Consider the following 26,391-nt stretch of genomic DNA (forward strand, 5'->3'; position numbering starts at 1 on the left):
TCGGGACTGATTTCCTTTAAGATGGACTGGTTGGATCTCCTTGCTGTCCAAGAGACTCTCAAGTCTTCTCCAACACCACAGTTCAAAAGCATCCATTCTTCAGCGCTCAGCTTTCTTTACAGTCCAACTCTCACATCCATACATGACCACAGGAAAAACCATAGCTTTGACTAGATGAGCCTTTGTTAGCAAAGTAATGTCTCTGCTTTTCAATATGCTGTCTAGGTTGGTCATAACTTTTCTTCCAAGGAGCAAGCATCTTCTAATTTCATGGCTTCAGTCACCATCAGCAGTGATTTTGGAGCCCCCAAAATAAAGTCTGTCACTGTTTCCACTGTTTCTCCAACTACTTGCCATGAAGTGATGGGACCAGATGCCATGATCTTCGTTTTCTGAATGCTGAGTTTTAAGCCAACTTTTTCACTCTCCACTTTCACTTTCATCAAGAGGCTCTTTAATTCTTCTTCACTTTCTGCCATAAGGGTGGTGTCATCTGCATATCTGAGGTTATTGATATTTCTCCCAGCAGATTCCAGCTTGTGCTTCATCCAGCCCAGCGTTTCTCATGATGTACTCTGCATATAAGTTAAATAAGCAGGGTGGCAATATATAGCTTCGACATACTCCTTTCCCGATTTGGAACCAGTCTCTTGTTCCATGTCTAGTTCTAACTGTTTCTTCTTGACCTGCATACAGATTTCTCAGGAGGCAGGTCAGGTGGTCTGGTATTCCCATCTCTTGAAGAATTTTCCACAGTTTGTTGTGACCCACACAGTCAAAGGTTTTCACACACTCAATAAAGCAGAAGCAGATGTTTTTCTGGAACTCTCTTGCTTTTTCGATGATCCAGCAGATGTTGGCCATTTGATCTCTGGTTCCTCTGCCTTTTCTAAACCCAGCTTGAACATCTGGAAGTTCACCAGTCATGTACTGTTGAAGCCTGGCTTGGAGAATTTTGAGCATTACTTTGCAGGCATGTGAGATGAGTGCAATGGTGCGGTAGTTTGAACATTCTTTGGGATTGGAATGAAAACCGACCTTTTCCAGTCCTGTGGCCACCGCTGTTTTCCAAATTTGTTGGCATATTGAGTACAGCACTTTAACAGCATCATCTTTTAGCATTTGAAAAAACTCAACGGGAATTCCATCACCTCCACTAGCTTTGTTCATAGTAATGCTTCCTAAGGCCCACTTCACATTCCAGAATGTCTGGCTCTAGGTGAGTGATCACGTCATCGTGTTAATCTGGGTCATTAAAATCTTTTTTGTGTAGTTCTTCTGTATATTCTTGCCACCTCTTCTTAATATCTTCTGCTTCCGTTAGGTCCACACCATTTCTGTCCTTTATTGTGCTCATCTGTGCATGAAAATTTCCCTAGGAATTTATTTTCTTGAAGAGATATCTAATCTTTCTCATTCTGTTGTTTTCCTCTATTCCTTTGCATTGATCACTGAGGAGGGCATTCTTATCTCTCTTTGCTGTTCTTTGGAACTCTGCATTCAAATGGGTATACCTTTCCTTTTCTCTTTTGCCTTTCACTTCTCTTCTTTTCATAGCTGTTTGTAAGGCCTCCTCAGACAACCATTTTGCCTTTTTGCATTTCTTTTTCTTGGGGATGGCCTTGATCACTGCCTCCTGTAGAATGTCACAAACCTCCATCCATAATTCTTCAGGCACTCTATCAGATCTAATCCTTTGAATATATTTGTCACTTCCACTGTATAATTGTAAGGGATTTGATTTAGGTCATACCTGAATGGTCTAGTGGTTTTCTCTACTTTCTTTAAGTCTGAATTTAGCAATAAGGAGTTCATGATCTGAGCCACAGTCAGCTTCCGGTCTTGTTTTTGCTGACTGTATAGAGCTTCTCCATCTTTGGATGCAAAGAATATAATCCATCGGATTTCGGTATTGACCATCTGGTGATGTCCATGTGCAGAATCTTCTCTTGTGTTGTTGGAAGAAGGCGTTTGCTATGACCAGTGCGTTCTCTTGGCAAAACTCTATTAGCCTCTGCCCTGCTTCATTCCGCATTCCAAGGCCAAATTTGCCTGTTACGCCAGGTGTTTCTTGAATTACTACTTTTGCATTTCAGTCCCCTATAATGAAAAGGACATCTTTTTTGGGTGTTAGTTCTAGAAGGTCTTGTAGGTCTTCATAGAGCCATTCAACTTCAGCTTTTTCAACATTACTGGTCAGGGCACAGACCTGGATTACTGTAATATTGAATGGTTTGCCTTGGAAACGAACAGAGATCATTCTGCCGTTTTTGAGGTTGCATCCAAGTACTGCATTTCAGACTCTTTTTGTTGACTATGATGGCTACTCCATTTTTTCTAAGGGATTCTTGCCCCCAGTAGCAGATATAATGGTCATCTGGGTTAAATTCACCCATTCCAGTCCATTTTAGTTCGCTGATTCCTAAAATGTCTATGTTCACTCTTGCCATCTCCTGTTAGACCACTTCCAATTTGCCTTGATTCATGAAACTAACATTCCAGGTTCCTATGCAATATTGCTCTTTACAGCATCAGACTTTACTTCCATCATCAGTCACATCCACAACTGGGTGTTCTTTTTGCTTTGGCTCCGTCTCTTCATTCTGGAGTTATTTCTCCACTGATCTCCAGTAACATATTGGGCACCTACCGACCTGGGGAGTTCATCTTTCAGTGTCCTATCTTTTTGCCGTTTCATACTGTTTATGGTGTTCTCAAGGCAAGAATACTGGTTTGCCATTCCCTTCTCCAGTAAAGACCCAAGAGGCATTGTTAATGTATACACAGAACAAGGGACTTGGAGTCAAGATGTGGGTCTAAATTCCCATGGTCCTGAATTAAACAAGAACCTACAGGAAGCCAATTACTTGGGAAAGGGGTCTGTGTCTCTGTATCCCCAATGACGTGTCTTGTCCATGTGCCAGACAGATAGATACTACATAACATGCACTCAGGAAAGGATCTAGAAAGTGAGGTTTTAGTAGAGGAGAAGGCCAGAGGGAGCAAGTCTTAGAGACTGAAGGCCCACTATGGAGCAGAGTAAGGCAAACACGGAGACAAGATAAAACATTCTGAGCCGGGGTCTGAAAATGTACTTGCTTCTGTTTATAGGTCAAAACCAAAAATAAATGTAAGCCTGGCTTCTCTGTAGCCATGTCCACAGCTTTACAGCAGACTTTATGAATCTGTAGCTACTTTGATCTCGAGGGATTGATGCCAGTGGATTTACTTCAACAAATGGACTCTACCACGTGGCTTCTGGAGGAGGAAACTTTGTGGATTGTCATGGGGTCGTTGAGAATATAGGCTCTGATCAAGTGATCAGAGTGTATGTGTCCCCTAGAATGGGACGAATGGAAATCTTCAATAGGATGTCCTGAGAAGATCGAAGCATCAATCCTGTGATTTCTGCCAAGGTGCATAACCTGAATGGACCCATGAGGATACATAAGACAAACCCCCAGTATGGGGATTTGTATAAAACAACTGCTCTGGGGCTTCCCTGGTGGTCCAGTGGTAAAGCATCCGCCTGCCAATGCAGGAGACGCTGGATCGATCCCTGGTCCTGATCCGGGAAGATCCCACATGTCGTGGAGCAACTAAGCACTTGGCATCCCAGCTGCTCAGCCTGTGCTCTAGAGCCTGGGAGCCGCAACTACTTAAGCCCACGAGTCCCAGAGCCTGTGCTCGAGAGCAAGAGAAGCCATGGGAACGAGAAGCCAGCGCACCTCAGTTAGAGTAGCCCCCACTCTCCACACGAGAAAAGCCCTGCAGGAAAGACCCAGCACCGCCAAAACTAAATCAATGTTTTAAAAGAACTGGTCTGCAACCTCCGAAAGTGCCAAGGGAGTGAAAGGTAAAGAAAAACCCTAGAACTGTTCCAGATGAAAGGAAACTGAAGGGACATGACAACTAAAAGCAACAGATGCTTCTGAACTGGATCTTTTTGCGATAAAGGAAGTTACTGGGACAGCTGTCAAAACGCCAGTGCAGTCTGAGGGCTCCAAGGTGGTGGCGCGTCCACGTTCATTTCTTGCTTTTGACGATTGTCCTGTGGTTACACTGGAGAATGTCTTTGTTAGTTGGAAATACTAGCGTATTTAGGGGGTGATAGGACAGACATCACGTAGGCAACTTATTCTCAAATGATTAAAAGAAAAAAAAAATGTCTTCTCCCTGAATATTTATTGGAAGGGCTGGTGCTGAAGCTGCAATATTTTGGCAACCTGATGGGAAGAGCCAACTCAAAGGAAAAGACCTTGATGCTGGGAAAGATGGAGGGCAGGAGAAGGGGGTGACAGAGGATGAGATGGTTGGATGGCATCATCGACTCAGTGGACACGAGTCTGAGCAAACTCCGGGAGACGGTGAAGGACAGGGAAGCCTGGCGCACTGCAGTCCACGGGGTCGCAAAGAGTCGGACACGACTGAGCGACTGGAAACTATGACAACAATGTACTTAGATTTTTTTTTTTTAAGTGAAGTTTCTGGAGTAAAACGTCAAGGACCCAAATAATTTCCACTTTGTTTCTTAGACCTGGGCAGGTTGTTTCACTTCTCTACACTTCAGTTTCCCATCTCTATTGGCATATTGTTTTTGTTTGGCTGGATAGCAAGTGGGATCTTAGTTCCTTGAGCAAGGATCGAATCTGCACCCCCTGTGGTGGAAGCACGAAGTCTTAATCATTGGACAACCAGGGAAGTCCCTTCCATCTCTAAAATAGGGATAAAGCTCGTATTGCTCTGAAAGGCAGTTCCCAGGGCCAAAATAAAAAGCAGGAGAGAGCGAGCTAATTAATGCATGTAAGAAGCTCCTGGCTCAGTCAGATCTACTTTGATTTAGAAGACAATCGCATATCTCTGCATGGACGGTCTCGAGCCTCAAGGACAAGTGGTTTTTCCAGATTTTTGGACTGAAGTGCACACAGCCTCCAGAAAAGCCAGGAGGGAGGTAGCCAGAGGTTTAGTTTGCGGATTCTCAGATCCAGTCTGGTCTCCCAGAATTCCCCAGATAAAACCCTTCATTTGGGACCCAGGGGATCCAGGCCCATGTCTAGATTCCCAATGAGGTGCTCAGACATGTAGCCTTCCCAGGAGGGGTTGCCAGGCAACAAGGTTCCTCAGCAGAAGCCTGGCAGGGCTCTCGGACCCTCATTGGTCCTTTTCTTCCCTTTTCACAGAAGAGGCGGCAGAGGAGGCCACGCCCTACGGGGAGGTACCAGGGTCACACAGGGTGTTTAAGGGCGGGGCCGGACAAGCACTTTCTCTGCTGCACCGTGCCTGCCCCATCCCACATCGATTCTATCCACTTGCGTGAGCGAATAATGCATAGACTGACTCCTGTCTGTTCAGGGTCACAAAGAATAAAAGCTCTGCACATGTCATCTCTTCGATTCCCCAATCTTCCAAGGTAATTCCTATATTTCCACAGGGGTCCACACTTCTAATCACCCGCTTAGGTCACTCACACCATACGGAACTGTTTCTATATTGCCTTCAAAAGATTTTGGGGTGGGGGGGAATCCTGAGTTGCAACTTTAAATAGGTTGGTACCATAGAAACAATCTGTAAGTGGCATTTCAAAGACGATATATTTAAAGTCTAGCACAAGTCCCTTTTCTGGGACACTGACATTCTACAGTGGCACATGGCTGAGTCGTAATTTGAGTTCTGTCACAAAAATATATATATCATGTCCTGAGCTTGGCAGAACCGAAGACCCAGATGAGCTGAGACTAGCAAATGTGGTTTCCTTTTAAGTGTTTCTTACAGATGGCTTCTCCCCTACTTATCTTTCAAGCATCTGTGAGCACTGTCCTGAGATAGCTGAGAGGAGGTTCTGCAGGCCTGGTGCATTACTGTGTGGCAAGCATCCTTAAAAGGTGATACAGGTGAGGTGAGGGGAAATGACACTGCACCAGCTCCAGGTATGTCCCTCAACTGCGTGGCATCTGCTGGCGGAGGCAGTGGGGGGAGGCAGCTGTCACGTAAGAAGTCTGGCTATCCTGAGACTGCCATCCGCAAGAAGTCCAGACTGGCATGTGGAGAGGGTACCTGACAGTGATGCCCGCAGATGATCCAACACCTGAGCCCAGGCACCAGACACCCGAATGCAGGACCCTACAGTGGACCATCTGACTAGGGTGACAAGCCCCGGCCACCATCTGACTCCGAGGACCACCGAGGTTGCTCTAGTTGACTCCCAGAACTGAGAGGTTGCACAAGGCATGGTTTTAGGTCCCGAAGCCAGGGGCCGGTTAGTCACACAGCGAGGGATGGGCGGAACCATGAATGAGCCTGGATGCCTTCTGGGACGCTGACACTCCACAGCGGCACATGGCTTAGTCTGAATTTTCAGTTTTTGTCACAAAAGAACACATATTGTGGCCTGAGCTTGACAGAACGGAAGATCCAGACCAGCCTGAGATGGGCAAAAAGTAGCTGAGATCACGCCCCTCGAGGGTCATGAGCTTCCTGCGCCCACGACTCCGGTAGCAGCCCATCCCACTGCCGTCTCAAGACCGGGAAGACACAAGCTGCTTCCCTCTGTGAGCTCATCACTTCCCAGGCATCACACCCACCTCACCCACCAGCCCCTCCCAATAAACCCAGGAAGTTCTAACTTCCCCCTTTTACAGATGAAGAAACAGGAGTGCAAGCCACATAGCTGGTACTCTGGCCCGATTCCAAAAAGCCATATCCCACGCCACTGTGAGTCACTGCCTTCCCGAAGCCACACTACCGTCATGGGAATGAAGGAAAGGGGGTGTGAGTAAAACATTTAACCCTTAAGGATAAGAAACTGTTCTGAGCCTGGTTGATCCCTAAGCATTTGGGGGATTGTCAAGCCCAAGGACCAACTCAGCAGGTTTGGAGAAAGTGCAAATGCTGCAGATGACAAAGAAAGGAGGGGACCAGCTCCTGGGAGCTTGCCTCCTGCAATGGAATGTCCTTTACTAAAAGGAGTCTTTGGACACGTAGGACCCCGGCCCACCGAAGGCCAGAGAGTCTATGCTAATCCTGATTTATAGGGGGAGGGTCTTGGGTCACGATGTTATCATTCAGCCTCTTGAAGGGCTGGAGACAAGAGTAACTAAGGTCAGTTGCCCCGTGCCTTCATGACTGACGCCCAGTAAAAAAATGCTGGCCACCAAGCCGCAGGCGAGCCTTCCTGGCCGGCAACACTTCACACGTCATCACACACCCTTGGCAGAAGTGAGCGCGTTCGCTAAGACTCCACTAGGAGAGGGTATCTGAGGGCTTGTGTGTAGGCTCTACCGGACTTCTCTGCGCCTTCTCCCCCTTTGCTGACTTTAGTTTTGAGTATTTATTTGGCTGTGTCAGGCCTCCATTGCAGCGTGCAGGATCTTTCATTGCACTGCCGGGCTCTAGAGTACGCAGGCTCAGTAGCTGTTCTGAGATACGTGGGATCTTAGGTCCTCAAGTTCCCACGGATCCAACCCGCCTTCCCTGCATCCCAAGGTGCATTCCTAACCACCAGGGAAGCCCCTCCTTGCTGATTTTAATCCACGTCTTTTCACTGTAATAAACCATTAACTGTGAGTCCACCAGGTTTGCGCAATTCCATGAGTTCTAGCCAACTGCAGAACCCGAGGGTGGCCCTGGGATCCCCGACATGGGAGTTCAGCTGTGCCCCTGCATGGGCCTATTCTCCAGCTTTTGCTCTTCATCAGTCCACATGACAAAACTCAACACAGAGGGGGAAAAATCTATTCACTCTCTAAAGTCAGTGTTAAAGTTGCTCAGTCGTGTCTGACTCTTTGAGACCCTGTGGACGGTAGCCCACCAGGCTCCTCTGTCCAAGGGATTTCCCAGGCAAGAATACTGGAGTGGGTAGCCATTCCCTTCTCCATGGGATCTTCCCAACCCTGGGATGGAACGCGGGTCCCCTGCATTGGCAGGCAGATTCTTGACCATCTGAGCCACCAGGGAAGCTCTCTGTAAAGTACGGCACAGACAAATGAATCCCTGTTCAGTTTATTGAAATAATATATATATATAATTTTTTTTCCTCTGTGAAACTGAGTAGAACCAAGGAAGAATAAAAGAAAGCCTCATATATTAAATTCTTAAATAGATTCTTTGACTTCAAAAGTTAAGGGTCAACAGGAGAGGCGCAGGCGGTGGGCCCTGACCCAGACACAAAGCCACCACAGCAGTCCTGTGAGTTGAGGAGGATGGCAAATCCATTTCTTAAAAAACCAAAAAAAGTTCTCGAGGAGAAAAATATAAAATAACCTAAGTTTCAAAAGCTGGACTACTTTTACACTCTTGGCTCTCTACCCTGGACTGTCCTAAGACAGAGTATCTCAAGGTTAAGTTTCCAATGACACAGCTTTTGCAAACATATATGCAAAGACGTTCCTCGTGAGCAGTCCTGTTTTGGCGGTTAATAGCAAGCAATATGCTTGGATTAGAGGTCCGATTTCCACTCGAATGCAAAGTTTCTCCTCTTCTGGCAAACAAAACCATGTGCTGAGATCTGAAAGGGGGAAAGAAAAAAACCAGAAATGGGCGTTAGGCCCCAGTCATGATTCCGAAATACCTCTTGTATATTTATACGTGTGACGGCTGGACGGATGGTCTGCGTGTACTCACATAAGCCTGTGGGATTTTCCTATAGCATCCCAGATGGCCAGAGAGAATCTACATTTTAAAATGTCTCCTGGGTTCTTACCCACAGCTCAGCCTGCTGCCTCTCGACCTCGAAGATACACTTTCCTGACTTAATGAGGAGCAAATGGCAGTGATGAAAAGTGCCAGTGAATTTCTGGAGGGCAAGGGAGGAAGTGTGTTCAAGGGCAACTCCCTACCAGGAATTAGCTAAAGCACCCTGTCTCTGGTACCTCGTCTGAGCAGTAAAGCGGGGAACAGATCTGGCTTTCATCAAAGGTTCAGGATTCTACTAAAGAACCCGCAGAAAGAGAGCAAGGGGAATCAAGTTGGGGAGAAACCCAGAAAAGGCTGCTTTCAACGCGAGGCTTCTTAGGGACAAAGCGGAAGTCCTGGATTTTAGCACAACTCAAGATGGGAACCCTGGTAACAATGGTGACTCAAGTGTCTCTCCAGCCTTAGGGTGCTGGTGCAAAGGGGATTTCAAGAAAAACAAACAAACATGCTGATTATTTAAAAAGAAGGCAAGGAGACTAAAAATAGGCTCGAGGCTCGAAGCTCTGTTACAGTTTAAAAGCAGCAGCAGAATAAACACCCAGGCAAGTTGGTCCTGGCCTCCTAGTCCCCCCAGGTTTCCTTGAGCCTGATCAGAGAAGTAGGAGTGTAAGGAAGCGAGTTCAGTGGCTGGAGCCTTAGCTCTGGGGCCCATGGCCAGGGCCTAGCACTCCCACCCGGGCCAGCTCACTTCAACTCACAACCACCCTTGCAAGTGGAACAGGGGTGAATCCCCTTCTCCAGACAGGGAAACAGAGGCCAGCAGGAGTCCAGCCTGGAGTCCGTTCTGAAATATTCGACTTCCTAAGATCAGAACCTGTTTTCCCGCCCCCCCTGGCAAAACATGGATTAAAATCGTCTGTTAAAAGCAAACTCTGGGGGAGATGACTTTTGGCGGCTGTGTGACCTTGAGCAAGTCCAAGCCCTTCTCTGGGCTTTGGTTTTTCTCCTCCGTAAAATCGGGGACCTGCCTCCCAGGGATGCTGAGGATAAGAGGAGTAATGGCCGAGGACCACTTGGGCCAGTGCAATGGGGGCTATTCTTAGACCAGAGCCGCCTGTGACTATTATTAGAACGTTAATTGCTTTGGGCCAACCTGATGCTGATTATAGAAGCCAGGCTGCCAAACAACAGCCTGTGCAAATCAGTCTAGAGTCCCCCCATCACACTGCTCCTCTGTACCCCCCTGCCCAATGACAGAGGAACCTGTTTCTTGTCGGTTCACCATTGATCCCCGCTGCCACCCAGATCCAGAGCTAGGAGACCAAGCCTTGATTCTATAGACAGCTCCCCAAGCCATCGCCATGGAAACCTAGCCGGCCTGGGTTAGTCCACCTGGGTAGCCTCTCCCAGACCCAGGGAGGCTCAGGAAGGAACAAGCTTTTCAGGAAAGCGGCTGGTCTCAGAAGTGGTGGGAGGCCCTGGGAAGTCCACAGACCTACCTGGAAATCATGAGCTTCCTAGGTGGGAGGAGGTGCTGTTCGGGTTCACCTGGAGGAAGACAACACACAGAGGAAGGGTCACGGCCAGGTGGGGGTGCCAGGGTCTCACTGCCCCGAGGTTCAGCCCTTAGCGCCACTGAACTGCGAACACACTCCCTCACTGAGCTACTGTGAACACGACTCGTTGTTCCACCGCTCAGTCGTGTCCAGCGCTTTGCGACCCCATGGACAGCAGCACGCCAGGCTCCCGCGTCCTTCACCATCTTCCAGAGTTTGCTCAAACTCATGGCCATCGAGTTGGTGATGCCATCCAACACCTCGTTTTCTGTCGTCCCCTTCTCCTCCTGCCTTCAGTCTTCCCCAGCATCGAGGAACATGACATGACAGACCCCCTCCTATTCCCCTCTGCCTCACATTCTAGTGGGGAGAGCCTGCCTGCTCAGCAAACGCATCTGTACGGAATTATTAAGTCCAGGCAACACAGTGGGCTGATGAGTGACGGGTGCTGGGGCGCCTTCAAACAAAGTGGTTCACAGAGGCCCCTGCAGAGGGATGACCTTTCAGGTGTGGTGTAATGAAACATCTGGGCTTCCCAGGCGGTGCTGGTGGTGAAGAACATGCCTGCCAACGCAAGTAGGCATGAGAGACATGGGTTCCATCCCTGGAGGATCCCCTGGAGGAGGGCACCACAACCCACTGCAGTATTCTTGGCCTGGAGAATCCCATGGGCAGAGGAGCCTGGTGGGCAAGGAGCAGGACATGACTAAAGTGACTTAGCATGCATGTGCGTAACAAGAAACCTACGTCTTTACCCTGGTCCAGGCACCAAGCTCCTAGAATGCTTGCAATCTCCCTAGTGATAAAAAGCATCTTTTGTCTGCAAATGAGATGACAGGGTGGTTAGGGCCCCCGAGCTTCAGGGTGGGGGCTTGGTCACCCATGATTAATGGGTTGGAAACTGCAGTGCCCGCTGCCCCTACCCAAACCTCTGGAGAGCAATGAATAACAAATGGTCAATGATTTAATCAACCATGCCTACTTAATGCGTGCATGCTCAATCATGTCCGACTCTTCGCGACCTCATAGACTGTAACCCTCCAAGTTCCTCTGTCCATGTAGTTTTTCAGGCAAGAATACTGGAGTGGGTTGCCGTTTCCTCCTCCGGGAGAATCTTCCCGACCCAGGGGTCGAACCCACGTCTCCGGTGTCTCCTGCACTGGCAGCTGGATTCCTTACCACTGTGCAACCTGGGGAGCCCACACGCCTACCACGTAATGAAGCCTCCAGAAACATTCCTAAAGGGTGAGGCGCAAAGAGCTTCAGGGCTGGTGGACAAGTGACAGAAAGGTAGGGGGTAGTATGGGCATCTGAAGAGGGTGTACTCTTGTGGGGCGGGGGCCCTTAACCTGGGGGGTTAGAGGCTATGTCTGGAAATCAGTGTCAGAATTTAACTGAGTTGTGCAACAGCTGCATATCTGAGGTTATTGATATTTCTCCCAGCAATCTTGATTCCAGCTTGTGTTTCTTCCAGCCCAGCGTTTCTCATGATGTACTCTGCATAGAAGTTAAATAAGCAGGGTGACAATATACAGCCTTGATATACTCCTTTTCCTATTTGGAACCAGTCTGTTTTTCCATGTCCAGTTCTAACTGTTGCTTCCTGACCTGCATACAGATTTCTCAAGAGGCAGGTTAGGTGGTCTGGGATTCCCATCTCTTTCAGAATTTTCCAGTTTATTGTGATCCACACAGTCAAAGGCTTTGGCATAGTCAATAAAGCAGAAATAGATGTTTTTCTGGAACTCTCTTGCTTTTTCCATGATCCAGTGGATGTCGGCAACTTGAACTCTGGTTCCTCTGCCTTTTCTAAAACCAGCTTGAACATCAGGGAGTTCACGGTTCACGTATTGCTGAAGCCTGGCTTGGAGAATTTTGAGCATTACTTTACTAGCATGTGAGACGAGTGCAACTGTGCAGTAGTTTGAGCATTCTTTGGCATTGCCTTTCTTTGGAAGTGGAATGAAAACTGACCTTTTCCAGTCCTGTGGCCACTGCTGAGTTTTCCAAATTTGCTGGCATATTGAGTGCAGCACTTTCACAGCATCATCTTTCAGGATTTGAAATAGCTCAACTGGAATTCCATCACCTCCACTAGCTTTGTTCGTAGTGATGCTTTCTAAGGCCCACTTGACTTCACATTCCAAGATGTCTGGCTCTAGATTAGTGATTACACCATCACGATTATCTGGGTCGTGAAGATCTTTTTTGTACAGTTCTTCCGTGTATTCTTGCCACCTCTTCTTAATATCTTCTGCTTCTGTTAGGTCCATACCATTTCTGTCCTTTATCGAGCCCATCTTTGCATGAAATGTTCCCTTGGTATCTCTAATTTTCTTAGAGAGATCTCTAGTCTTTCCCATTCTGTTCTTTTCCTCTATTTCTTTGCACTGATCACTGAAGAAGGCTTTCTTATCTCTTCTTGCTATTCTTTGGAACTCTGCATTCAGATACTTAGATCTTTCCTTTTCTCCTTTGCTTTTCGCCTCTTTTCACAGCTATTTGTAAGGCCTCCCCAGACAGCCATTTTGCTTTTTTTGCATTTCTTTTCCATTGGGATGGTCTTGATCCCTGTCTCCTGTACAATGTCACGAACCTCATTCCATAGTTCATCAGGCACTCTATCTATCAGATCTAGGCCCTTAAATCTATTTCTCACTTCCACTGTATAATCATAAGGGATTTGATTTAAGTCATACCTGAATGGTCTAGCGGTTTTCCCTACTTTCTTCAATTTGAGTCTGAATTTGGTAATAAGGAGTTCATGATCTAAGCTACAGTCAGCTCCTGGTCTTGTTTTTGATATGCAGATATGCAGATGACACCACCCTTATGGCAGAAAGTGAAGAGGTGCTAAAAAGCCTCTTGATGAAAGTGAAAGTGGAGAGTGAAAAAGTTGGCTTAAAGCTCAACATTCAGAAAACAAAGATCATGGCATCTGGTCCCATCACTTCATGGCAAATAGATGGGGAAACAGTAGAAACAGTGTCAGACTTTATTTTTGGGGGCTCCAAAATCACTGCAGATGGTGATTGCAGCCATGAAATTAAAAGATGCTTACTCCTTGGAAGAAAAGTTATGACCAACCTAGAGAGCATATTCAAAGCAGAGACATTACTTTGCCGACTAAGGTCCGTCTAGTCAAGGCTATGGTTTTTCCAGTGGTCATGTATGGATGTGAGAGTTGGACTGTGAAGAAGGCTGAGCGCCGAAGAATTGATGCTTTTGAACTGTGGTGTTGGAGAAGACTCTTGAGAGTCCCTCGGACTGCAAGGAGATCCAACCAGTCCATTCTGAAGGAGATCAGCCCTGGGGTTTCTTTGGAAGGAATGATGCGAAAGCTGAAGCTCCAGTACTTTGGCCACCTCATGCGAAGAGTTGACTCATTGGAAAAGACTCTGATGCTGGGAGGGATTGGGGTCAGGAGGAGAAGGGGACGACCGAGGATGAGATGGCTGGATGGCATCACGGACTCAAGGGATGTGAGTCTGAGTGAACTCCAGGAGATGGTGATGGACAGGGAGGCCTGGTGTGCTGCGATTCATGGGGTCGCAAAGAGTCGGACACGACTGAGCGACTGAACTGAACTGAACTGAACTGTGCAACAGCTAGCTGGTGTCTAGACATTCAGGTTGTTGGTGCTGGAAATCACCCCATGAGCAAAGATCCAGAAGATGAAACGAGGCCAGCCCGGCAGTGGGAACAGCAAAGCCCTGGGAAGGAGAGGGTGTGTGGCGTTTAGGAAGTGAGTACTCATTTTTTGCATGAGCTACAATTCTGATGTGTGAGCTGCTTTGTTTTGCTGGCTTCCAACTCTCCCATTTTTTTCATTGCACAAGGACATTTTGGATGGCTACACAGTATCCTAGGACTCTGTATAATGTACACACCACCATTACTCAACTGTTGCCTACGGCTATTTCCAAATTTTACAGTATCCTGCATGAGGTCATGTGTGTATGGGGGTCAGGGACAGTGGAGGAGAAGAGGGTGGGAAGTAGGAATCTGATATATTCGTGGGGTGGCTCTCCTGAGGGCGGGACTGCTCACGATGACAAGCATATGCCACCCCTTTATTTTTGGTCCTAATAGAGCAAAACACACAGTCCCACACAGTGCAGGAGAGTGTAAGCTGGCCCAACTCTTTTGTAAGACAATTTTAGCCTTGTAGTTGAAGAGTCTTAACAAGGACTCTGCCAAGGACTTCCCCGGTGGCCCAGTGGTTAAGACTTCGCCTTCCAACGGTACAGATTTCATCACTGGTTGAGAAGCTAAGATCAAATGCCTTGTGGCCAAAAATCCAAACCATAAAAGAGAAGCAATATTGTAACAAAATTCAATAAAGACTTTAAAAATGGTCCACACATTCCACTCCCTAAAAATGTATTCTAAGGGAATGAGTCCACAGAGCCCTCCACCCCTCACCCCACAGAAGAGAGGCAAAACCAGTACATGACACCATTCAAAATATTGCAAAAACTGCAAACCATTTCAGGATGACAGTTAAGTAATTGGAGGCAGAGAATGCATGGAGTCACCTAGAATGGCCACAGTAAAACCCCCAGGATGGAAAAATACTAAGAAAGCAAAACAAAGCAGCTCACACCATGCAACTGCATGGAATACAAAAATGAATATCCAGGCGGGCCCCCCCAAAAAAGCTATATGTAAAAATGAAAAGAGTTTCAGACTGTGGTTAATCCCCCTCAGTCCACTTCTGTTTGTTGTTCTTGTTACATCTTCTTTGAGTTAAAACAAATAACAAATTAGTACTAAGTCTGGCAACACTTTTCTTCACAGTGGCATGAGATGGCTTTCTGGTTCCCATGCAGGGAGCATTGGACTCCACGCCAGAGGGTCGACATGTACGGGCCCCCGGGCAGCGAAAATGTGTGAGTTTGATAACTAAAGTGGAAATTGGTACAGGGTGGTTCGCCTTTTATTGGCTAACACACACATACACACAAACTGAAACTACTGATTTTAGCATCAGGACAATTCATTAAAAAAAGCACTTTCGGGACCTCCGTAGTATTCCCGTGGTTAACACTCCGAGCTCTCACTGCAGGGGGCTCAGGTTAGATCCCTGGTCTGGGAACTAAGATCTCACATGTGTTGGCACGGCCAAAAATCAATCAACTTAAAAAAAAATAAATTTTTTTTTTTTTTAAAGGAACACCTGAGCACCCAAAGGAGGATGGTTGGATGGCTTAATGTCAGTCCCAGGAGCAGTTTTTTCTGACAAGATCCAGGGACAGATTCCCACGGATGCACGCAGGACGCAGGAAGGCCAGGCATGGGGGACACGTGTGGGGACACAGGACTGTATCACGCCTATGTCTGCACGCATACCTGCAGCATGGGACTCTCGTTTTTGGGTAGACTGATGAAACTTTTGCTCTGGGTTGTGGCTGTGTTTGGGAATGGCCACTTAAAATGAAGCTGAATTTAAGACTGGAGGCATGAAGTCTGACAGAAAGTCCCCACCAAATCCCTTTAACTGCGTTCAAGCCAGGGGGCAAGGGGAAGGACGGGGCTCAGGCAGAAGGGCTGCTGCGATGTGGCCTGGGGTGGGTCAGACGCTCAAGAGCCCCCAAGCGGTTCCCCATCCCCCCCCATCCCCCCCCCCCCCCCCAGTTTTCTGATGGGAGAACCACTGGCCGCACTACAGCTGTGAAGTGTGTGAGGGCATAGAGCAAACGGGTGGTACTACAGAATTCCCCCTGGGGTTTCTGACCTGAAAATAGCCTTTCAGATTAGCTGGTGTTTTATAGTCCCCTTTCAAGACCTAGGAAAGAGAAAAAAGAAATCACTATTTTTAGAAATGATCAAACAACAAAATTTAGCCCATCACTTCCACACCCACCCACCTACCCATCCACCCTCCCAACTAACCATTTTCCATCCATCCAGCCTCTCACCCATCCATCCATTCATCCACCCACCCACCCACCCATCTACCCTTTCACACATATACCTATCCATCCACCTACCCTCCACCCCCCATTCACACCCCACCAACCCACCCACCCACCCACCCATCTACCCACCCACCCACCCATCTACCCACCCATCCAACCATCTATCCACCACATGCACCCATCCACTTATCCATCTGCTCATCTATGCATCCATCCAACAAACATTTATTAATAAGCTCCTCCTGAACATTTATTAACAATGCTCCTGACATTATTCTAAACTCTGGGGTTAGGGGTGGGGGTGGGGGTGTGCAGGGGTTATACAACATTAACAAGACAAATTAAAATTCCCATTCTCATGCAGCGTCCATTCTAGACTAGGGAGGGCCAGACAATCCACAAGTAACAGCCAAACACACGGAAACAAGAACAGACCAAACCATGGGAAGCGGAACATGGGAAGCAAGAGGTGTGACTCGGACTGCCCGGGGGCTTCTTGTGAGTGAGTGGTCCAACAGCGCCTCTTGGGACACACGGCCTCTGAGCTGAGCCCGTGTTCCAAGGAAACCCTGCCAGGCTGAGCTCTGAAGGAGAAGCTTTCAGATGGAGGGCACAGCGGGGCAAAGGCCCTGCGGTGGGAACCAGAAAGTTCTAGGCCTTCCCACTGTTCTCTGGAAATACACGGCACTGGATGGACCAGTGCTGTCCAATAAAACAGGATGTGAACAACCCTGTAATTTAAAATATTTCAGTAGCCACAGTATTTACATTTTTTTTTAAGTGAAATTAATTATAGTGGGGTTTCTCTGGGGGGAGGGTGGCAGGGGGTGGGGCTTGTGGTATCTCAGTTCCCTGACCAGGAATCGAAGTCACACCCTCAGCAGGGAGAGTACGAAGTCCTAACCTCTGGCCTGCCAGGGAATTCCCTCTAGGGGTGCTTTTTTTCCATTTTAAACTTAACCGGATACATCCAAAAATTAATACTTCAACACACAATCGACGGCGTTCAGGGCAGGTCACCCGCCAATGCACCACTGTGGCATATTCACTGTTTTGAATTAAAATTGTTTAAGAAACAGTCATGCTGGAGAAGACTCTTGAGAGTCCCTTGGACTGCAAGGAGATCCAACCAGTCAACCCTAAAGGAAATCAACCCTGAATATTCATTGGAAGGACTGATGCTGAAGCTCCAACACTCTGGCCGCCTGACGCGAAGAGCTGACTCACTGGAAAATAACTTGATAACTCACTGGAAAGACTGAAGGCAGGAGGATGAGATGGTTGGATGGCATCAATGATTCAACGGACATGAGTTTGAGCAAGCTCTGGGAGATAGTGAAGGAGAGGGAAGCCTGGCGTGCTGTGGTCCATGGGGTTGCAAAGAGCCGGGCACGACTGAGTGACTAACAGCAACAGCAACAGTGCCAGAAGGACACTCTGATCCTCCTTTGAGGCCCTGGGAGCAGGAGGTGAACCTCACCACTGAAAGATGCCCTATCCCCAGGAGGTAGAGAGACATGTTTATCACCAGACAAGGAGAATCTGTGTGAGCAAACCTCGCCTCTTCTCCGCTAACTTACTCCCCCAAGCCCAAGTGTCTCTGTCTTATCAGCTCTTCACAAATGTATTGTTTCTTTGCCTAAAAGGGATAAAAGATGCCTGCTATGGCCCCTTCCTGTGAATCTATTTTTATGAGCCCTTGTATGTGTATTAAATTTGTTTTCTCTCCTATTAATCTGTCTTATGTCAATTCCATTATCAGGTCAGCCAAACAGCCTAGAAGAAAAAAAGGGGAAAGTTTTCCTCCCCTACATAGTCAATATAAAATGATTAGTGAGAAATTCTACATGCTTTGGTGGGGGGGGGGGCGGCGGGTATGAGTCCGTCTGGAGAAGGCAATGGCACCATACTCCAGTATTCTTGCCTGGAAAATCCCATGGACGGAGGAGCCTGGTAGGCTGCAGTCCATGGGGTCACTAAGGGTTGGACACGACTGAGCAACTTGATTTTCACTTTTCACTTTCATGCATTGGAGAAGGAAACGGCAACCCACTGCAGTGTTCTTGACTGGAGAATCCCAGGGACGGGGGAGCCTGGTGGGCTGCCGTCTATGGGGTCGCACAGAGTCGGACATGACTAAAGTGACTTAGCAGCAGCAATCAAGGCTATAGTTTTTCCAGTAGTCATGTATGGCTGGGAGAGTTGGACTATAAAGAAAGCTGAGCCCCAAAGAATTGATGCTTTTGAACTGTGTTATTAGATAAGACTCTTGAGAGTCCCTTGGACTGCAAGGAAATCCAACCAGTCAACCCTAAAGGAAATCAACCCTGAATATTCATTGGAAGGACTGACGCTGAAGCTCCAATACTCTGGCCACCTGATGCTAAGAGCTGACTCACTGGAAAAGACCCTGATGCTGGGAAAGATTGAAGGCGGGAGGAGAAGGGGGCAACAGAGAATGAGATGGTTGGATGGCATCACCAACTCGATGGACATGAGTTTGAGCAAACTTCGGGAATTGGTGATGGACAGGGAGGCCTGGCCTGCTGCAGTCCAGGTCGCAAAGAGTTGGACACGACTCAGTGACTGAGCTGATGAGGACCTCAAACGCAGTGCGAGTTTCACACTTACACAGCACCTTCCCATATGGACTCGTCACAGCTCAATGGCCGCACAAGCCTAGTGGCTGTAATGGATGGCATGGGGATAGATGGTCTCATTAGCACTGGGGTCCTTTCAGAATTGAGTGTACTGCCAGGACCCAGGACAGGAACATTCTGTGCCTTCAGCACACACGCGCGCGCATCACACACACACACACACCCCTACACACACACACCCCCCTACACACACACACACACACACACACACACACACACACACACACACACACGGCTTTCAATGAGGGGATTTATCTTCACAGCCACAGCAACACCACTGTAAAGACTAAACAAGGTGTCTGGCACTGGTCAAGACTTATGGAACCCCAAGGAGTAATGGGCTTCCCTGGTGGCTCGGATGATAAAGAATCTGCCTGCAATGCAGGAGACCCGGGTTCCATCCCTGGGTTGGGAAGATGCCCTGGAGAAAGGCGTGGCAACCCACTCCAGTATTCTTGCCTGGAGAATTCCACGGTCAGAGGAGCCTGGTGGGCTACAGGCCATGGGGTCGCCAAGAGTCAGACACGACTGAGCTATGAACACATTCAACACGTTCAGGGAATAAACCTCTTTGTGTTTTTGTTTTTTTGCCACCTTGATTATATTTTAAAAGTACACAAGGTCCCAAAACTAGAGGAAGCTTTTGGCTTTATTTTTTTTCACCTAATTCTGTTCTTACATCAAAATCTGCACCACTGGATATGTAAGCCAGAAACTTGAAACAGAAAAAAAAAAATCATATTTGAAACTGACCCGCTCAACTCTCTACTTGCATATGTGAAAGGTCAAAATATTTCTTTTCAGAAGCACAAATGTAGTCACAAAAATTCACAGTTAGGAATGAGGTGAAATGAATCAGTGAATTCTGGTTTCCGTAACACTTGTGTCATTAACTAAGTTCATAGAAACAAGCGTTCTTCTTTGGGGAGTCAACCTCTTTGGAGGAGATCTAGAGAACTTTCTCTAATTTAAACACACAAACAGCAGAGCTCCAAAGAGCTGATCTTGACCATCACTGCTCATCAACATCTTTTTATACAACACCCAAGGTCAGGTTTGACTCTGGGAGCTTCTGACCCACAGTCCGGGAACTGCCAGGGGGCTCTGCCTTTTAAAGAGACTCCAGAGAAGCTGCTGCTGAGCCCCTGGCTAAGAACGCAAGAAAGGAGAGGCCAGCTTTCTCTGAGGCCCTCGTCCCATCCCAGCCACCTCTCTCTCCTGAGAAGCACTTGGGGGCTGGATTTCAAGGTCACCACCAGCTACTGTGGCTTCTTTTTAACCCCTTAATGACTTCTGTATTATGAAATAGACATATATACAGGAAAGTATGTAAAACGCCTAAGTACAGTGTAAAGGATAATAACTATGGTTAAATAGTAAACGGTAAAATGCATAGTAAATATCAAACCAAAAATAACAACACAGTGATAAGGAGCAATATCCAGGTTGCTAACACCCACTCTCTTCATGCAGTCTGGCTATCTACCTTGGATGGCTGAGCATTTTCACAAGTTTACAGAATCAGCCGATGTCAGGAGAAGAAAGAAGATCAATAGATGGGCTTACACTTCAAGGACAAGGGCAGAGCTGCCAACTCGCTGTGTGAGTAAATTCTCTCTTTTCCCTGGATGGGAAACTAAGATCCTGCACGCCACACAGCACAACCAGAAATGAATATATAAACAGAAATGAAACCTTATGGGGGCGATAAAGGGACCCATCCTTGATTTATTCACACCCCGCCTCAACAAAGACTTGAAGGGCTTTACAAACAGATGAGCTGACAGCTAGGGAAGCAGAGGGGAAAGGACAAGGCCAAGGAGAGAAAGAAGATGAAATCAGCACAGAGATGGGCCCACCAGGAGATGCTACGGAGTGTGAGAGGTAGAACACCCACTGGTTTTGAGCTTCCTGGTGGCCCAAGCGAAAATGGGAATATAAGCAGTCATACGAAGACAGACACAAGCCAGCTGCTTAGGAATCAAGGGACTGAATGTCTTCTCGGGTAGCAGGAGCCCCCACCCCTGGCTGCATCTCCCTGTGGGCAGTGTACTCACCCGGTGTGTGTTGTTGATGACAATGGGGTCGGGGTTGCCGTAGTTGGGCGGGTTTGCATAGGGGTCATAGCCGAGCCGGGCCAGCATAGGGGCAATCTGGGCCATGTCCCTCAACACATCCCCAGGGATGTGGCCAGTCCACTTGGAGAGAGCTTCCAGGTTCACAGGCTTGATGACCTGGTCTGTGGATCGTTCAATCCTGGGGAGAGAGGGCGAACTGGATGGGGTGTGGGCAGACCCAGGGAGCGCTGGGGCAGCAGGGAACGTGGGGGGGGACCTGGTTCTTGGAACCCACTCGGCTCCCCTAAACTCTAAGAAAGTGGGCGAGTCATCTGGCCTCAGCATACCTGCTCTGTACAATGGGCTTAAGAGCAAGAGTGGGAAGCTGGCAGAAACACCATTTCAGTGGGGCTCAGACTCTTGATCTGTGTGACTTTTTATTTACATGACTAAGATGGACGTGCCCTTGACTTCTTCCTTGACCTCTATGACTTTTTAAAAATGACTTTTTATTTATGTGACTAAGATGGACTAAGATTTTGTTCTTGAGAAGTAATTCTAAAGCCTTAACAGTAAGGTGAAGAGCCCCTGTGGTCGCCGCTCCCGGTCCATCAGCTGCCTGCAGGGCCCGACCGTGGCATTCTGGAGTGTGCCTCTTCTTTCGGTCTGCTTTCTCTGCTTTTAAAAGCAGAGTGGCTAAGGGGCCAGACTGCCTGGGGGCGGGTGCCAGCTGTGTGACCTCGGCAGAGTGACTGAGCCTCTCTGAGCCTCAGTGTCCTCACCTGTAAAATGGGAATCATTAACAGCACCTACCCTGCTGGGCTGTTCTGAGGAGTAAACAGGTTAATAATAAAAGAGCACCGGTGCATTCGGTGTTAGTGTGCTCTCTCTCTCTCCCCTACACGTATATACATAGAAAATCTATGGTTTTGCTTGCAGATTTAAACACAGAAGTTATATGCTATATATAGTACCGCTCGGCAGGCTTTTTTTTTTTCCACTCGCTCAGTACATCCTCCTTTTTCCATCCCCGAAAGGTGGCCCTGGACGTTGTTTCCAGTTTGCTGTTAGGATGAAAATGCCGTCATCTTACACATGCGTTCTCGGTCTCCCGGATAACAGGCTTATCACCTCATCCGATCATGATGGTCTTACTGAGTATACGGTTCAGGGGCTTCACAAGCTGGAGGGTGGGGAAGGATCGAGGACCTACTTCTAGATGCTTCCATCCCAACCAAGAGATAACTTGGGAACGAAAAACAATACAAAAAGATGGAGCAAAAGGAACTGGGATGGGGAGGGAGGGAGACTGGGGAGCGAAGCAATGTGGGCTGACGGGGGCGGGGCACGGAGCTGGGGGCTACAGACCGGACCCAAGTCTCAACTCTAGCCAGCGGTCAAAAGATCTCAAGCACTGTTCTAGGTATTCTCACCATATAAACATCTCTGCCACAAGCAGTCTCGCCCCACGACGATCACCCACAAAGGCTGTTTTGCCATAAAAGATAAAATCACATGCTGACAGTTACATGACGAGAGAAAATGATAATGTATCAGTTTCTACAGGTCCTTGGGTGAGCTTATCTAAGCCACACTCTGTGAGAATTTTCACCGTGTCCAAGACACATCAGGAATCAAGTTACCATCCCTTTTTTGGGGGAGATAGGTGGAGCTTGATTCTTCTTTTGCCTCTTTTTTTTTTTAATTGAAGTATAGTTGATTTACCATGTTGTATTAATTTCTGGTGTACAGCAAAGTGATTCACTTATATGTATATATTATATTCTTTTTCATAATCTTTTACTACGGTTTATTACAGGATATTGAATATAATTCCCTGCACTATACAGGTCCATGTTGCTTATTTTATATATAGTAGCTTGTTTCTTGGAGAAGACAATGGCACCCCACTCCAGTACTCTTGCCTGGAAAATGCTATGGGCGGAGGAGCCTGGTAGGCTGCAGTCCACGGGGTTGCTAAGAGTCGGACAGGACTGAGCGACTTCACTTTCGCTTTTCACTTTCATGTATTGGAGAAGGAAATGGCAACCCACTCCAGTGTTCTTGCCTGGAGAATCCCAGGGACGGGGGAGCCTGGTGGGCTGCCGTCTATGGGGTCGCCCAGAGTCGGACACGACTGAAGTGACTCAGCAGCAGCAGCAGCTTGTTTCTGCTAATCCCAAACTCTTGACTTACCCCTCCCGTCTCCCCTTGGCTAATCATGCTCGTTTTCTGTCTGTGAGTCTGTCTGTTTCCCAGGTTCATCTCTGTCACGGTTTAGATTCCACATACAAGTGGCATCATTCGATGTTTGTCTTTCTCTGTCTGACTTACTTCCCTTACTATGACCAGATCGAGGTCTAACTCGGTTGCTGCAAATGGCATCGTTTCATTCTTTTTGTGGCCGAGTAGCATTCCACTGTATCTACGTACCACATCTTTCCATCCACCCATCTACTGATGGACACTTAAGCTGCCTCCACGTCCCGGCTACTGTGAACATGGGCCCCCGTGTCCAAAACTATGATAAATCTGGTAAAGATGGCAGGAGGGAGCAAACCACTGTATCTAAACTAGCCAAAGACCCATCGTTAACGCTCTCAAAGGCTTCTGTGAATCAGCAGCTGCCACTTTCCTATGAGCCACAGCTCGGTACCCTTTTGGTTTTGACAGGTGGGAGGGATGACTGCTCAAGAGGATCTGCAGAAACTGATATGTTATCGTTTCCTAGTATAATGAAACCAAAACTGTCAATCAACCAGTTATTTCATCTTTTACAGCAAAATACTTGCTGCAGAGATGTTTACGGCAAAGAAACCCAACCCGATCAAACGTGTGCCTGGCCTCCCCCACAACCCTGGTGTCTACAGGACTTTACAGGAAAATCACATAGATGGATCCCAGAACAGGGATGGGAGCCACGCTTAACATGAGTCAGTAACCAAAGTGTCCCAGAAGGGGAATATGGTGATTGTGTAGTGGAATATTATACAGCCATTCAAAGTGATGTCACTGCAGAGTGCTGGGGGCTCGTGGGCAAGTGTCCCAGACACAAGGTGAAGAAAGTTTAGAGGAACCTGCCCAGCAGCACTCTGGTTTTATTCCCTGACCAAGGACCAGCAGGCCACAGATCACAATCGGGGTGGGGGCGGATTATGGGTGGTTTTCCTTTCCTGTTTTATGTCTGTTCCCAACTTCCTGCCATCAGGATGTATTCCTTTGGTCATCTGATGTTGTGTCAGGATGATTTACAAAATCCCAGCTCCAGCACCAGCTGGCCAGAGTATCCAGTCCATGGGCACTTTGCTGCCAGAAGGAGAGCTGCAAGCTCTGCTCAGGGCTCCAGAGCTCCTGGGGACAGGGCCTGGGAGGGCCCAGACATCAGAGAAACAGGAGGCGTTGTCCCAGGAAGGACCGCTCTTCCCCTGGGCTCTTAGGGATGCTCGCACCTGAGCAGGATGCAGGCATGGGAATGGCACATTCTGGCCCAGCCCTGTCCCAGGGTCTAAGGAGAGGGAAGAGGGTCCCAGTCATGCAGAGCTTGAGAGAATAGGCCCTGGAGTCCAACAGGTGTGAGTTTGAACCCTGGCACCACCTCTTGCTAGGCCAGTAACTTTCCTGAGATTCCGCTTCTTGATCTATGAAATGCGGTTAAGAGCAGTTCTTATGTCCGAGTTTGCTGTGAAGATGAGGGCAATAATGATGGTTGGGGGCTTAACTCAGTGCTGGCCACACAGCAGGCGCTCAATAAGAGAGCAAAGGCAAGGCCAGTGGGGATGCTACTAAAAGCAAGGTCAACACTAAAATGAAGATAATGGGGACTAACAGCACCTAAGAGGTACCACCCCATCTGAAGTTCACACAAGAACAAAGGTGGATGGATTCTATCCCCATGCTACTGATGAGGACACGGAAGCTCAGAGAGGTTGAATCCCCTGCTCAAGGTCACAGAGCTAAAAAGGGACGGGGCTGGGACTCGAACCCAGACAGCCCGGTCCCAGAACCTGTCCTCTCACCCTTTATCAACAACAGCTGACTACACAAAGCGCATGGACGTGCTGAGGAGGGACTGCCCCCTTTTGGAGGGGGCTAATAAAACTGAGGTTTCAGAGGAGTCTAGCAATTTGCTCAGTGCCACAGAGCTACCAGGAGGGAGATGTGGATCGAAGCTCTGCTCTTAACCACTGGGCGTCTCAGATCTGTTACAACAGAGGAGGCTCTGAGAGGCACAGTGACCAGCCCCAGGCCACACAGCAGAAGGTGGGGGCTCCACTCACTTGGACAGGGAGACGCCGCCCGGCTTGCCGATGAGGTCCTCGTGGTGGAGGACAGCGTCGCTCCAGGCGATACCCAGGAAGTCGAGGATGACCTTGAGGGAGCGCCGGGGGTGCAGCACCAGCTGCTCGTAGTACACGGGCAGGCACTTGTCCTTGCCCACCTCCATGCACTGTGCGTACATCACCTCGATGGCCTTGTTCCACTTGGTGAGGCAGTCGCGGTAGCTGCTGAGGTCGAAGCCAGCAATGGTGACCTTGCGGGTGATCATGGAGTGCACGGAGGCCCGGCCGTCGCGCACCATGAGCAGGAACTTGGAGTTGGGGAACAGGCGTGACAGGTAGACGGAGGACTTGAGCGTGAAGGGGTCCTTGTTGCAGAGGACGCGGGCCGGCTCGCCGTGCTTGGCGATCACCTCCAGGATGAAGGCCTGCATGGCGGCGTCCAGCACCTCGTCCGTCACGCCCGCCTCGTCCAGCCGCAGCTTCTCCCGGCCCGACTTGGACCAGGCCTGGCGCATGGCCAGCACGCGCGGGATGATGCGGGTCTCCTCGCCGCAGCGCACCTCGGGGTGCGCGTCGAGCATGGCCCGCATCAGCGTGGTGCCGCTCCGGGGCACGCCCCCGACGAAGATGAGCGGCATGGCCTTGCCGTAGCGGTACTCCACGTGGTCCGCGCCCACCATCATCAGGTCCTCCTGCTCGGGCCGCATGGTCCGCCGGGGGCCCCGCAGGCCCCCCAGCACCGCCTGGCACTCCAGCACCCGCTGTCCCAGGTGGACGGCCAGCACCAGGGCCAGGGCCAGGCCGGCTGCCAGCAGCGCCCTCCGCACCGACAGGCGCATGCTGGGCCCGGGGCGGGGGGCGCGCTTCAGGGGCAGGCGGGCAGGAGCCCCGCGGTGCTCACATCTGGGGAGACAGAGAGACACGGGGCGGGGTGCGGTCAGGGAGGCCGGCGCGGTGCCGGGGCTTCCCCATCCAGACCCGGACAACAGCCCGCGAGGATGCTGACACCCCCAAGAGGAAAGTTTGATGAGCCCGGCTCTGTGCCCGGCAGGCCCTCCCTCTTAACTCCCGAGATCCAACAACCCTCAGGGGAGTCACTATTATTACCCCCAGGGGCCCTGAAGGCCTGGGTTCAAATCCCTCCTCCCCACTTCCTAGCTGGAGGACCCTGCCCAGTCCCCATACCCACTCAAGGCCTCAGTTTCCCCATCTGATACATGGCAAGTGAGTGACAGTCGCTCCATCAGGTCCCACTCTTTGCCACGCCACGGACTATATATAGCCTG

The 26,391-nt window shown here is 48.9% G+C and overlaps 1 protein-coding gene across 2 annotated transcripts in view; it reads right to left on the reverse strand.

Annotated features, from left to right (window-relative positions):
* Window positions 1-8,042: 8,042 nt before the first annotated feature.
* TPST2 (tyrosylprotein sulfotransferase 2) overlaps window positions 8,043-26,391 on the reverse strand; it is a 55,974-nt gene continuing 37,625 nt past the window's right edge. The window contains exons 2-6 of one of the 2 annotated variants that reach the window (XM_052654787.1): window positions 25,103-26,008; window positions 20,826-21,024; window positions 15,925-15,975; window positions 10,131-10,179; window positions 8,043-8,503 (exon numbers count right to left, since the gene is read on the reverse strand). In XM_052654787.1, the coding sequence (XP_052510747.1) occupies window positions 10,138-10,179; window positions 15,925-15,975; window positions 20,826-21,024; window positions 25,103-25,944 (1,134 nt within the window). In that variant the 5' untranslated portion in view covers window positions 25,945-26,008 and the 3' untranslated portion in view covers window positions 8,043-8,503; window positions 10,131-10,137. The remainder of the gene's footprint in view (window positions 8,504-10,130; window positions 10,180-15,924; window positions 15,976-20,825; window positions 21,025-25,102; window positions 26,009-26,391) is intronic. The other variant, XM_052654788.1, reaches the window with a different exon arrangement.

This window comes from Budorcas taxicolor, chromosome 17 (genome assembly GCF_023091745.1).
Source record: "Budorcas taxicolor isolate Tak-1 chromosome 17, Takin1.1, whole genome shotgun sequence".
NCBI lineage: Eukaryota > Metazoa > Chordata > Mammalia > Artiodactyla > Bovidae > Budorcas > Budorcas taxicolor.